Raw genomic sequence first — 15,544 nt, forward strand, 5'->3', positions numbered from 1 at the left:
ATCTCTGTTTTGTGGTTTTGCGGCTCCTCTATTAACATTTCGGCCTCGACCCCTTTATAAAGTATGTTCAGGTGGACGAGAAGCATCGATTTCCAAGCCATACGACCGCTCATGCGAGCGGGCTCGGTCGCATGGAACACCATCTTTTACTTTGTTTCTTCTGGTGCACCTCCACTTGATTTCTTCTATCTCCTCCTTTACTCATTTCCTTGTTATGGCTTGATTTCGTTCATAAATAGCCCATTTCCTCTCGAAACAAAATAAAGAAAGGAATTTTGGAATCATATCCATTCAATAGTCATTAGTGGCAATATCAGAGCGAGTATCTCGGTTTTAATGAAATATATTAGTTTAAACTCGGGTTAGAGGAGTGTAAAAATAACACTCATCGGGCATTATGGAGGTGGATGAGAATTGGATGAGATTTCTTATGTAACCATTATGTTCCGAGATTGATGTTGCTATGACTTTGCTATGCTTAATGCTTGTCACTAGGGCCCGAGTGCCGTGATTTCTGATCTGAGCCCTCTATGTTTGAATGAATATATTTGTGTTCTTGATATTACTTGCAAGTTGTATGCACATGCTATCGTTCTGAACCCTAGACCCCATGGTAACAATAATTGGGATATCGACGGGGATGACTTTAACTTGAGGATTACATGTATTCACTATGTGTTAATGCGTTGCTCCGGTTCTCTATTAAAAGGAAAAACGGGGTGCCTTAATTACCTTTATTTTCCATTAGGACCCCGCTACCACATGAGGGCAGGACAAAAGATGTTATGCAAGTTCTTATTGCAAGCACGCATGACTATTTATGAAATGCATGCCTACATATAATTGATGAATTGGAGCTAATTTGTTACCGCTCTAGGTTATGACCATTGCATATTCAATTTCACCTGAACAACCCATCGCTTACTCCATACTTACGTTCTCCTACTACTATTACATCTGTTACAACAACTACTGCCTTACTCTGCTACTACTCTACAAACTTGTTACTATTTCTGCTACTATTTCTCTATCATTACTCTTATCATATTACTGTGCTAATAATAAATTATCGTGAGCAAATTATCTCTCCAGGTGTGGTTGAATTGACAACTCAACTACTAAGGCTTATAAATATTCTTTGACTCCCCTTATGTCGAATTAATATATTTGGGTTGACATACTTCCCTCAAAAATTGTTGTGTTCCCTTATACCTTTGGGTCATCATGCCTCGCTCCAATGCTTGTAGTCACCGCTAGGTGGTCTACAACATGGATGCATTTTTTTGTTATTTTCAGTGTTTCGTGTACTGCGATGATAGATGATGATATATTAGACATTTTCTTGCAAAATAAAGCCAGTTGCATGTCATCTATAGCCAATTTAATATCCAACTTGTATAGTAGTTAGTCATAGAGATGTGCGAAAATGCCCAATAAATCATGGTGCCAAGCGGGGATGGTATCCGTGCGGCACGTCTTGCCAAGATTTGTGTTGTACACATATACATGGAAGCATGTATATCTTGTCTAGAGTATTTAATATATATTTTTATTGACATTCGTATACCACAAGCAAATTAAAAAAGCCAGGCCCACGTGTTAACAAACCAAGACGTGGCACAAAGTCATAGTGGGAGTAACATGCATACTCAAGCAATGGCAATTAGGCATACTAGTGACATGGCATAGTATTAAATGACGAAAAAGATGGGATAGTGACATATTATAGATTTAAATACATTGAAGGTCGTAAAAGTTTATGCACAGTGTCACTTTCGCCCTATTTCTTTCAAAATGCACCTTTAGGTCATAATTCTATAATAAGCAGTTTACCCGAAGTCCCTTTTTGCATGAGCACTCACTGGCCTGCACACGTGGTGCATTGACCCACGCCACGTCGACTTAGGAGCCTCTTCAGCTGCTCTTCTTTTTTATAGAAAGCCGCTTGCAAACCCTCATCTTCACATTTCCCAATCCCTACTTAAATCCATCTCTCTCTCGGCATGGGCACAGACTAGTGAGACGCTAATTCGTGCGTGTAGACGGCCCGACTTTTCACGGCGATGCAAGATCAACAGTTCTTTCTTTTCCCGTGTTCCTCCTCCCAACCTCCAATAGCAATCTTTACCCGTGCACAAACAGTACGCAAACAAAGATAATGACTCCCTCGGATCAGCACGTAGGCGTCGATGTGATGATCAACCCTTCGTCGCTAATAGATTCCCTCAAAAAAAATCACAGAAAATACTCAAGATTGAATCACCTCAAAAACTGGATGTTTTCTGAACCTTGTTCATAACTCACGAATAAAACTCAAAACCGATCTCTCGTACATCGACCAAGCATTATCTTTTATATGGCTTAATCTAACCTAGACTCCTAACCACCCACATCAAATCCTAACTTGACAAATAAAGAAATTCTAATTCAAAAGGAAAACAACTCACGTACCATACTAGTTAGCTAGCCGGTTGACAAAAACAAAATAAGAATCCTACAAACCTGTACTACTTGAATTCTGCCTTCACAACATAACATGGAGGCGTACGGAAATTCGGCTCCACGGAACCTGGCACTGATTCCTTCTTAATCTCCTGTATTTTCTTATAACGTGGCCGAACAAAATCTCTTGCCATCTTATTTGTACATGACTTCCCTTGCATCATTTCTTTTATCACACATGCTCGTACACTTTTAGACTTCATGTGTACACGACCATACACTGATGTTCCAAACATGTCTCCTGAATTCAATAAACGGATCATATAATTGGTCTTTGGTTCGCTCATCACAAAATTGATTCTGGGTCCACATAATTGACGCACATGACCATCGTTTCCTTGATGGAATCGAGCTACATGCATGGTATTATTTTCCACTGTTTTTTCATGGCTTGACACCTTAATTGGCTCAGCTTCGGTAGTATCCACAATCAATGGGACCATGCCTATATCATCCTTCCTCCCTTCAAACGAAACCGTCCTCGGTTTCGAGTCAGCTCTTAACATGATCTTCCTCTCCGAAACTTGCTGCTCTCTGGTGGTTGCATTGTCCACCATTGGCTTTAGCACGTGCTTCCTCCCACCATGCATGAATATGTATGTGTTCGATCTTCCAGCATGCACAGCATCATGATTGAACTGCCACGGTCTTCCTAATAGCAACTGACAAGCGTCCATCGGCAAGACATCACAATCCACATTGTCGATATAATCTCCAACAGCAAATGGCACATGCACCTTATGTGTAATCTTTAATTTTCCGGAGTTGTATAGCCACCCCACATCGTGCGGTTTTGGATGCCGCCACATGGACAAACCCAATGCATGCACAATATGTTTACTAATAGCGTTTGTAAAGCTGCCGCCATCAATTATCATCTTGCATGCACGATCCTTGATCATGCATTGTGTTTTAAAAACACTCCAACGTTGTCCCTTTGCACCACCATCAATATGTACCTTCTCCACCAAAAGATTCAGCCCCTCTGTTGGTGCATCAACTTCTTCCTTTCTTTCTTCCTGTTGTTCTTCTCTTTTTAGCAAATGATTTTTCCAATCTGGCTGGAGCACATCCGTTCGCATGGGAACAGAACAGATTTGTTGGCCCTTCCATGATAGAGAGTAACTATTTTTCTTGCAATTTCGAACAGCCCCAACACGTTTGCACCATGGGTCCCCAAGTAGAAGATGGCATGACACCATGGACACAGGACAAACATGAAAAAATTCCGCACAACAATATTTTCCCATATCAAAAATTAGCAAAATCCGATGAGTAATTTTGATGTCACCTTTGATCCACTTCAACGTGTATTGTCTTTCAAGAGATGCCATCTTCAGCCCCAATTTTTCCACCATATCAATGCTCACCATGTTGACTGCGGTACTCTCATCGATCGTCAGATTGACACGTCGTTCGTTCAACGAGTGTGAAAAAGAGTGACCTCGCCAATGCCTTCCTCCTGCATCAATATGTTCTTGCTCAACATGTTGATGCTCGCCTATCGCCGTGACTAACCTTTGCTCTGAATACCACTTGATGTGGCACAGACTAGCGAGACGCTAATTCGTGCGTGTAGACGGCCTGACCTTTCACGGCGATGCAAGATCAGCAGTTCTTTTCCCGTGTTCCTCCTCCCAACCTCCAATAGCAATCTCTACCCGTGCATGAACAGTACGCGAACAAAGATAGTGACCCCCTCGGATCAGCACGTAGGCGTCGATATGATGATCAACCCTTCGTCGCTAATAGATTCCCTCAAAGGAAAATCACAGAAAATACTCAAGTTTGGATCGCCCAAAAACTGGACATTTTCTGAACCTTGTTCATAACTCACGAATAAAACTCAAAACTGATCTCTCGTACATCGACCAAGCGTTATCTTTTATATGGCTTAATCTAACCTAGACTCCTAACCACCCACGTCAAATCCTAACTTGACAAATAAAGAAATCCTAATTAGAAAGGAAAACAACTCACGTACCATACTAGTTAGCTAGCCGGTTGACAAAAACAAAAATAAGAATCCTAACAAACTTGTACTACTTGAATTCTGCCTTCACAACATAACATGGAGGCGTACGGAAATTCGGTTCCACGGAAGCTGGCGCTGGTTCCTTCTTAATCTCCTATATTTTCTTGTAACGTGGTCGAACAAAATCTCTTGCCATCTTATCTGTACATGACTTCCCTTGCATCATTTCTTTTATCAAACATACTCGTACACTTTTAGACTTCATGTGTACACGACCATACACTGACGTTCCAAACATGTCTCCCGAATTCAATAAACGGGTCATATAATTGGTCTTTGGTTCGCTTATCACAGAATTGATTCTCGGCCCACATAATTGACGCAGATGACCATCGTTTCCTCGATGAAATCGAGCTACGTGCATAGTATTATTTTCCACTGTTTTTTCATGGCTTGACACCTTAATTGGCTCAGCTTAGGTAGTATCCACAATCAATGGGACCATGCCTATATCACTCTCTCTCTCTCTCTCTCTCACACACACACACACACACTCTCTCTCTCTCTCTCTCTCATCCCCACACCGCCACCATGGATGGGACAACAAGATCCTCGACGGGGAAGCAGGTGAGGAAGAGGAGCATCGGATCATCATCAGCGGCGCTACCTCCGCAACCTCCTTTGTCGAGTATGTTGTTGGTGGTGTGTCCTTGTTGCCGCATCCGTACCACCATTAGGCTTCAGTCGAATACAAGTGCTAACCTTGTACGGGTGTTCTACAAGTGCCCATTTCTTATTTGCTTAATTCTTGTCCCATGTCAACACGGCATGGGTTAACATACCACGCGAGCAGGTCAGCTAAGGCTCATGCAAAAGGGGGCCTGAGGCGAACCACTCAGTATAGAATAAGGACATAAAGATGCATTTTAGAAGAAATAGGCCTAAAGTGACATCGTGTAGAAACTTTTAGGACCTCGAGTGTATTTAACTATATTATATTATGTTACCATCACATTGTGTTTTTCAAGCAAAATGCGTCTACAAGTTAATAAATGAAGTCATTTATGATACTTTAGACTATAAAACTACTAACATAGAGTGTCACATGCATGGCACTAGTGCTAAGGTGAGGTACTAAGTCCAACAAAAAAAGTGAGGTACCAAGTGCATTGGTGCTTGAGATGCTAAGTGCATTAAAAACGTTAGCAACTAATCTTTCCAATGCACAAGTGCTTATTAGCTTTTTGTAGCTAAGCTTCTCTCATGTAATTGTTTAATAACTAAACTCCCTCGTGCATTGATTGATGGGCCTTTTGCATAGGTCCAAGTGCTTAACATCGTTTCTTCCTGAGGTTATCATAATGCTCCATCTTCTCTTAATTGATTTGCGTGAGAAAAACAAAATGAAAAACATTCAATTTGCCATGCCTAAAAATCTAACGTTCGTTGGATATTCAGGTCCATAAGATGTGGCTACCTAAAATTGAACGAACTTTGCTTCGGTACACCCCCATGCCTAAAAAGAAACGTTTACAAGTTCCAAATGCAGGATAAAAGGTGGAGGCATGGCTCGCAAGCGTGTGTGTTGTTTGTTGTTTGCCGAAAAGCGTCGCCTGTGTGGTTTTTGGGTCCGGTTCCCTCGTAAACTGGACCAACCTTCTATCTATTCAACGAACTTAGCAGTTTTTTCTGCTAACATTCAAACAAAGAGGTGGAGCCTTCAATCAAAAAGGTAATAGTCTTTTATGTTTAAATCAATCTAGTATTCAATATGTTCGATCTGCGAGCTAATACGAGGATTTAAAATTTTAGGGGGTTGTACCAGAGCAAAAACTCAGCCGTGTGACTTCCAAAAAAGAAGGTACTATAACAACCTCCTATGCAAGCGCGCTATAAAGGTATGCTACATAGTGTAGGTGCAGAGAATATATTCCCGCGCTTACTTAACCCGATATGTCACACCCGTCCTAAAAGATCCAACGCACGAGCTTGCCGCCGCACGCTTAGACAAGCGTGTGTACGACCTGCAGTATAGGTATCAGTAACAGCTGTACTGCAAGAATGTACAACAACTATGTGAATTACAAATATGTAACAGCCCGAGTTTGATGACTATAACAGCTTCATTGCCAAAATTGAGTATAAACCTAATCTGAAAAGTGTAGACCACCAAAAATAGCTTGCTGACTGACTCATGGTATCTCTCGTCATATACTAGTCATTATCAAACCAAGTCCAGGTCTTCTATCTGAAACCGATGCTTCCAGAATGAAATGATCCAATAGTGTATTTCTTCTTTTATCCTTCCAGAAGGCCTAGTTGTTCTTCTTCTTCGAAATTTTTGGGTTCTTGGACATGCGGATGCTCTCAGGTGTAACCTCGACTAGCTCATCTTCTTGAATATACTCTATGCAGTCATCCAGACTGTAGCTTAAAGGTTCATCCAGAACCACTGCAAAGAAAAGAACAAATTATTTGAATTAACCACACTTGATAAAAATAAGTTTTCAGTTAATATGAATCTAAGTGCACAAGGACACATCGCTGCAATAGGGTATTGGACCACTCATCACTTCTCTGAAGGCATAATCAAGTTTTAAGTATGCCCAGTGACATGTCAACATTTTTAATATGCCAATGCCCCAATTGGTTCAGCGGATTAGGGCCGAATACCCCGGTATTTTACGGAGCACAAAGAAAAACCAACCCGTCTCAAAAACAGTGCTTGACATGGGATGCGTGGAAGCTTGCTATCCATGTGCCATAACCATGAGTTGGTTGTGAGATCTTATGGGTTTCAGCTCTAGCCTGCCCCAATTTGTTTGGGACTAAAGGCTTTGTTGTTGTTGTTGTTGTTGTTGTTGTTGTTGTTGTTGTTTCCGCCCATTTTGTTTCTGTTACGCCCGGAAAGAATTTCGGAGCCCAAGAGACCCGATAGAAATACCAGGCTGCAAAACAATGGATAGCTCGAGCGTGCCCAGGACACAAGGAGTATCCTAAAACTCGGCTCCATGATGCGTAACATGTATGTCTCCTCAAAAAGCTTCATGGTGACCCGCCGGCCACCCCTGCTGTACTTCCCGCCATTGAGGATGGTCGTATGGTGATCCTTTGCATTGTCGTTGATCTATGGACATTCTCTTGCTGCCGAGTATTTTTTGCCACAGACTTCTTGTGCTGTGATCTTTGCGACATGCTTCTTCTATCCCTCTTTGGCTTGACTCAACAGGTTTCAAAGACTCCATGCTATGAAGACACTCTCGAGATGCAAATTTTGGATTTTCACTACTTTTTGATTTAGTGTTATACTTGTTCAAATGTAATGTTATTGCAAACGCTTTGCATTTGAGGAGGGTTCTTAAGGAGTAGTGGTATCAGTTTAGGTCCCCTTACATATTCATATTAGTCTAGATGTCCTTACTTGTATGCCCAGTCATTTGTACTATATATTTGCCCCTTGGGATATACAATACATCCAACTTGCTCATCTAACACATTGCTCGTTTTCGCTCGTTTCAGCTCGAGGACAAGCTGTTTGTAGAGGAAGGGAGAGCTGTTATGCATGGAGCCACATATGGTCGGAGGGCCCCAGCCCTGGCCACACCGCCCCCTGATCCAGCCCAAAGTGGCTAGGATTCCCATACTAATATAAGCTACTACCGCTGTATCAAAATAAAAGTCGTTTTTGCAGTTCAATTTGAACTACAAAAACATCTTATATTTTGGTACGGAGGGAGTATTTCATTAGGTTCAGATTCGTATTAGGTGCAGAGCAGGGGCGGATCTACATGGTGGACAGGGTGGGCCGCGGCCCACCCTGAGATTTTGGCTCAGCCTGTATACCACATGAGCAGATGGGCCTGCCGAGAGCAAAAATAGCCCAACAAGCACTGGCCACAGCCTACGGGCCTACTACCAACCCCACACAGGCACGTGCAGCCGCTTCTTCCTCTAAAAAATACTGCACAGTGATGTTTCCGTCTCCTGATTTTCTTCGAGTCCCTCTACTAGAATACTTGCTGCCTCACCGCAAAGTGCCTAGCCAGATTTGTTATTTCCAAGTTTCCAAATTGATAGAATGTAGAAAATTGGGTCTGATGTGTTAATATTGATTGATTAATTAATAATTAGCTTTTGCTATGTCCAATTATGATTGATAGAATGCAGTTTTTTATTCTAGAATTGCTGAAGGATTAGTTGTAGAATGTATGTTTTCATTGTAGAATTATAAGACTAGACTGATCTATTTCTATTGCTCTATTGATAAATTAATTTTATACTAGTCTTTGTCAAAAAACAAAATCTGTACTACTACTTTGGCATGTCATATTAGTTGCAAAAAAATATTATAAGGTGGACCACCCTGTTTCAAATTCCTGGATCCGCCACTGGTGCAGAGTCCAGATTAGAATCTGTTTCAGAGTCAGATCGTATTTCCTCTAAGTCATCTTCACAGCCCAAGGTATCCCTCCTATATAATGGGCTTCTCCCACGATCAATAAACCATGAGAATCCAGAGTATTTACTTTCTGTTAGGGCTAGGGTAATTAAAGTTTGTTCCAAGTTCTTTCTAGAAAATAATATCATCAAAGCATTGAATGCTTATGAAATTTCACCTGTAGTTTCCTTGTTGGAACGGACATTTGTTGCAGCCTTTTTCTTGCACACATTAAGTGCTAAATCACCTGGACGCTGATGGATACCAACTATCTGGCCTTTGTAAATATCCTGCCCTGGTTTGACAAATAGTATACCTCTTTCTTGTGCATTAACGCAAGCATAAGAAGTAGTACTTCCACCTTCGAATGCCACCTGGATCATTCCCACTATGTTAGATATTGAAGAAAACTGTAAGCCAAATTAGGTAAATAAGTTCCGCGCAATAGGTAGGCAGATAAGTTTGTAAAAAGTCAGTGAGTAAAATTAGTTGGCGTTCCCTAAAAGAACCATGTTTAAGATATAGCTGATGTGTTGACAATTTCGTAATTTTCAATATTTGGAAGGACCAAACGAACAAATGACATGTAATTAACCATGCAATTTCTAGAGCATGTTTGGCCTATGCAGAGATATGTTGTACTGGAGATAGGTTTATCATGCACCTGTTTATATTATGCATAAAATTTGAAATGATATGCTATAGGATTTCAAAGTTGTCAGTGCAAACTCGGTAGTCTAATTTTACTATGTATATACTTGCTAAAATGTAAACGTCTTTCATACAAGATAAAATATATACAGATCTTGTGAGATCCACGGATTTACTTTTAGGATTCCTTAGATCCAGCCAGTGAAGGCGGACTCGTGTTTGCATGTCATGTGGGTGTTCATGTGTACGTCATCGCTGTAATAAAAAAGGGCAGCCCGGTGCATGTAGCTCCAAGGCAACAGCTTTACCACTGCACCAAGGCAACAACTTTAACACTGCACCAAGGCAAGCCCGGTGTACGTCATCTCTGTAATAGCACAAAAGAAATTCATAGTCTACGTGAAACACCTTCAAATCTATGTCAGTGCATTACCTTTAGTATTGCATAATGTAGTAGTCTATTGGCAGATTTTCAATTGTATTGATCTTCAAATTAGGATGCTGCTATCTGAATTATCATTCCACGCCATAAAGAATTATCATTCCATGTCATACAGAATTATCATTCCACGTCATAAAGAGTTATCATTCTTTATCACTCTTATCCATGCGTTGGATCAAAGTAAATTCCCGTGGTAATCTTTTTCATAAACCAAGTGATGCCAAATCGTTAATATTAGCCTATAGGCCTAATATAGCCTCCTTTAATTCAAATGAACTGGTTCAAAGAGAAGTTCAGCTTGTTTGATTTTGGGAATGGGATGATCCACAACTCGAATAGCGCAAATATCTACACCCTGAAGTAAAAAAGATAAGATGTTTTGGATATTTCAATATGGACTACATACGGACTGAAATGAGTGAACAAACACACTAAAACATGTCTATATACATCCGATTCAGAAAAAAGTTAGAACATCTTATATTTATGAAAGGAGGGAGTATTTTTACAGCTTCTCCATCATATCTATAGGTGAATTTCTCATATTGCGTTCGTACTTGCAAGTAAATATAAATAATTCCCTCCAATAGGATGGCTAGAGTGGCAAGATAATTAAGTGATTAACTATTTTTCTCTTTCAATATACGTGCGCTGTTGTAATGTCACATTGTTGAATGTATCTTACCTACTTATTTGTCTATCAAATTATTTACTTGAATGAATCTTAGCTACCATTATTAGTCTGTCATAATATTTACTTGATCAAACTGGATGTACATAATCGTCGCCTAGTTCATATTCAAGTTGGCATTTATTCGTACCAATGAGCCTTGATCACGTGAACTAATATCTCCAGCCCACGGGCCATAGCTGTCAAAGATTGTGTTAAGTATAGCTCTGCCCCTAGAAGCTGTTAGAATTGCATTCCGGAGCCCAATGAGGCCTCTGGTTGGAACCTTGTATTTCAGCAATGAAGTTCCCTCTGGCCTGCCATTTGAAAGGTCTCGTTATGGCAACAAGTCAATATCAGGAACAAGCAATTTTTAGTAGACTGGCAACGATGCATGCAATATAGTTGAGTTGGAACATAAGTAACTTTGTTGGCAACAAGCCTTAGTTTCTTTCTCTTCTGTATCAAAGAAAAATGCAAAAGATTTTTCGAGTGAGGATAATCTAGAGTACAGCACGAACCCACTAGCTTCCATGTCAAGCATTTGTCCGCGCCTTTTCCCCAATAGCTCGACAACTGATCCCATATATTCCTCTGGAACCTCTATAGCAGCGATCTGTATCGTAGTAATAATAACAGGTTAGTAACATGAAAACTGAGAATAAAGGAGTTCCAGGTGTACCAAGAGCAATTTTAATGTCACAGAAGTCCTTAGAAATCAAACGATGTAAATACACTGGGAGTAGCGGGGGGAAACCCTTTCTCGGTAATTACACTGGGAGTGCCTAAACTTGCGCTCAATGGTCACTTTGGTACCTAAAGTTGTAAAATACACGTTTCGCTCAAACTTACTCCAACGTGCAAATACAGTGCAACTGCCCTTTCTGTCTGTAGCCCTTAACCTCTGCCTACGTGGCGCATATTCTGTTCGTAGCCGTTAAACCTGCCTATGTGGCATGTGGGTCCCACTTGTCAGCATATATTAGAATAATAAATCATTGTATCTCAGTGCAACGTGTTGGTCCCCCTTGTCAGTTGAACAGAGAAATAAATCGAACCCGAGAAAAATGTGCCAGGATTCAGACGTCAGGTCACTTAGGGCCTGTTTGGTTACCTGTGTCGTTTTTTGGCCTTTTGCATATGTGGCTCGGTTGGGCCTGGCTGAGTGGAAACAGCCTCTGAGCCACGTTGTGCAACTAGTTTGGTTGTCTGCATTGCACCGCTGAGCAGTTTTGTGCCTGATATATGGACGCCTGCATGTGTGGTTTAGCCGTGAGGTTGTCTGCATCGCACTGCTGAGCAGTTTTGTGCCTGATGTTTGGACGCCTGCATGTGTGGTTTAGCGGTGAGCAGATACAAATCACAGCTGTTTGGTTGTGTGCAATGTGCTGTTCTGCTCACCCCTTTCAAAAGTGATGACCTTTCAACCACTTTGCGCCACACTCGCAAGCACTCAGCATATGAACTTCACACTAGCAAGCACACAACAGATGAACAGGACACACAATTAACACTGGCATTAGCAAGCGTGCAGTACCTACTCCCTCCGTTCCGAATTACTGGTCGCAGGTATGGATGTATCTAGATGTATTTTAGTTCTAGATACATGCATTTTGGCGACGAGTTATTTGGAACGGAGGGAGTACATTAGTAGAGGGGTAGAGTTGTAAGACATCAGGGGCATCCCATGCCCCTGCACAATTTGATCAGGGTGTGTTGTTCCTTGAACAAAATATAGACAGTTTAGCAGCAAAAGCAAAGACACCGTTCATACTACACCAGTACTACTACTAGTTCAGAACATCAGATGGCCTGGTCATAGGGCCCTCCGCAGACACGCTTTCGTGGAGGTTTTCCTATCGTAGATCTGGACCTTCAGGCCGAGGTTGGAGGGCTTCAGGACAACAATGTCGCCGGGCCACACCTTGTGCTTCTGGCAGAAATATTGCCAGCCCCTCTAGCTCGCCGCCAAACTCCTGGACCTGCACAAAAAAGTGGCACCACCTGCTAGCAGAGAGCAACACGACGCATTGAAGGTGTAACACCCCGACCAAACCCACCAGTTCCTAGCCGTTGCATGTGGGATCTAGACTGGACCCACAGATCAACACTAGTTTTTCTTGCACACTTTGTCCTCACTCGTGCGCACCTAGGAACAACTTCCCAGTCAACCACCCATCCTTAAATTGATCCGAGCCGAGCACGCTTAACTTTGAGGTTCCTTTCGGATGGGCTCCCGGGAAAGAAGGTGCACTTTGTTGATATGAGTAGTCTACCATTCATAGTAAGCCGGGATGTCACATATACCCTCCCCCCCCCCCCCATCTCAAAGGAACCGGCGTCCCCGTCGGCCCAATAGGACGTACCCTCTTGGCACGCCGCGAGGGTCGACTCTGATACCAATTGTAACTCCCCGACCAAACCCACCGGTACCTGACCGTTGCGCCTGGGATCTAGATTGGCCCCACAGACCAACACTAGTCTTTCATGCGTATTTGTCCTCACTTGTGTGCAACAACTTCCCAGTCGATCACCCATCCTTAAATTTCTCCAAGCCGAGCACACTTAACTTTGAGGTTCCTTTCGATATGAGTAATCTATCATTCCTATTAAGCTGGGATGTCACAGACGGCGGATCTAGATCCACCTTCGCATCACTGCTGGAAAGCCCTGGGGATGATGAGGAAGGCTAGATCGTCTTCGTTGACGATCTGCGCATAGAACCGACGCTAGTTCTGCTGGCTCCTGCTCAAGCCTCGGCCTGCGGCCAACCATCAGCAAAGGCATCGCACCCGCCTCCCTCCTCCCCGGCACTGTGATCTTTGCTTGCCCGCGGTTTTCAGGGATGATGTCCTCCACACAACTGCCTACCTCCTCCCCGGCACTGCAATCTTTGCTCACCAATGGTTTTCAGGGATGATGTCCTCCGTGCCTTCTACGAAAAAGACCCCACCACTAACTCGACTCCACACCTTCTTTATCACCTTGTCAGTTAACAACACACGGGTGAGAATTGCACAACTATGATTCTCTCGAAACAGGCTTTCCCCGCTTTATATATAAAGCAATCACCGAACCAAGTACACGGCCGAACGATACAAGATGGTGACTTAGCTCTTATACAATGTCAATCCCAAGATAATCGGATCACGCAGAACACGACTACGCTACCGAAAGAAAGCATTGGGAAAACCGAGTACGATGCTACGCAATGTCCTAAACACCTAAGCTCCACGACAACGCCCCCAGGAGGGAGAACGCCGCAGAGCGTCGCCGTTGCCGAGTCCAGAAGGGACAAGGGTCTTCACCCGGAACTCTGGCACGAAGAGGAGCGCCAGGACGGCGTCTTCAGGAAGATAACGGCGCCCGCAAGCGTCGCCATCGTCGGCGACAAAGCGCGGAGTTTTCACTCGGCATCTCCCCCGTGCCACCACGAGGTCTTCAGGACAGGAGCAGCGAGTTCGGCATCCGAGGTTCGGGTCGAGGCAACGCCACTGCCAAAGACAGGGAGAACGCCCAAGCCACCCACCGCTACCCTCTCGCCGCCCACACGACCAAGAGGGAGAGCCACCACCACCAACATGGTGCCCGCCGGAGAGCCAACTATGCAGACCGCCATCCGAAGCCGCCGCTCCGGCATCCACGTCCAAGCCGCCACCATCCGTCCGCATGACGGAACACCAACCTCAGAAGGAGGAAAAAGGGTCTTCTTTCATTCCTAGCCCGGCATCAGTCACGAGATTTGGGTCGATGACCCCACAGTAGGGGGCGTCCACACGTGCGTCCCCAGCTAGTCCCGGCGGACCGGGGGAACACAACCCCGTGACTACCGATGGCCGCCGCCGAGCCCGCTCGCGCGACGCCTCACCCGTGGTCACCGGTGCCGATCTGCCCGACAGGATAACGGAGACCCGATCACCATACCCGCGAGGGGAGAACGAGCACCACACGCGAGCACATCCTGGGCCAAGCCTGACCTCTCCTACCCCAAGCTCAAGCTCTGATCAGCTCCGGGCCCTAAGCTGGCTCGCCTAGGCACGAACCCTAGATCTGGACCTCCGTCGATCCAAACCCCAAAAAAGGAGGCAACCACCACCACCCCGCGCCGCCAACACCGCACGAGGCGAGATGCACAGCCCACACCGCCACATCCACCCACCAGGAAGCACAGAAGGACCCCCACCACTTCTCTGCGCCACCAGCTGGCCGCCCGGCCACAGATCCGGCCGGATCTGGCCGAAACCCAGCCCGTCCGCACCACCACTGGCCGTCGTCCCTGTGCACGAGCAGCAGCCTGCAGCCTCGACGCGCCTGAGGAGCAGGGCCGCCCGAGCCATGCCCAGTTGTGCCGCCGGAGAGCCCAATACCAGACCCCGTCGCCGGCCCCGGAGGGGCCGCCGTCACGTAGCCGTCCACGCGCACCACACGCCCAACAGTCACCGCCGCCAGCCCGTGCCGCCACGCCCCACGCTCGCCGCCGTGCCGCCGCTCAGGCCGAGCGGGCTTTGCCCGGAGACCTGCGCCGGCGGCGGCGAGGAGGGGCGGAGGAGGGGGGAGAGGCGAGGGGCGGCAGATCTGGGGCTCCCCCCGGCCGCCCGCGGGGACGACGCAAGGAGGAGAGAGGACCACAACTATGATTTGAGCAATGGGTGTTGGTATGATCAATGCACCGATCATAGCAATGTGCATTGCCTAGGTCAATGCACTCATCATAGCAATCACATTGCCTTGATCAGTGTGCACATTATACATGCACACATAGCAAACACATAGTATGCACATGTAGCAAGCACACATTCTAGGCAAGCATAGCATGCACATTCTACTCGAGCAATCCTGTCAATCCTACATAGCATGCACACATTC

General features: G+C 44.6%; 1 protein-coding gene across 2 annotated transcripts in view; it reads right to left on the reverse strand.

Moving 5' to 3' along the window:
* Positions 1-6,511: 6,511 nt before the first annotated feature.
* The window catches only part of LOC123144539 (putative elongation factor TypA-like SVR3, chloroplastic), a 28,020-nt gene continuing 18,987 nt past the window's right edge, over positions 6,512-15,544 (reverse strand). For both annotated transcript variants that reach the window (XM_044563742.1, XM_044563743.1), the window contains exons 11-14: positions 11,200-11,294; positions 10,830-10,995; positions 9,094-9,289; positions 6,512-6,929 (exon numbers count right to left, since the gene is read on the reverse strand). In XM_044563742.1, coding sequence (XP_044419677.1) covers positions 6,793-6,929; positions 9,094-9,289; positions 10,830-10,995; positions 11,200-11,294 — 594 coding nt within the window. In that variant the 3' untranslated portion in view covers positions 6,512-6,792. The remainder of the gene's footprint in view (positions 6,930-9,093; positions 9,290-10,829; positions 10,996-11,199; positions 11,295-15,544) is intronic.

Source organism: Triticum aestivum, chromosome 6D (assembly GCF_018294505.1).
Source record: "Triticum aestivum cultivar Chinese Spring chromosome 6D, IWGSC CS RefSeq v2.1, whole genome shotgun sequence".
Lineage (NCBI taxonomy): Eukaryota > Viridiplantae > Streptophyta > Magnoliopsida > Poales > Poaceae > Triticum > Triticum aestivum.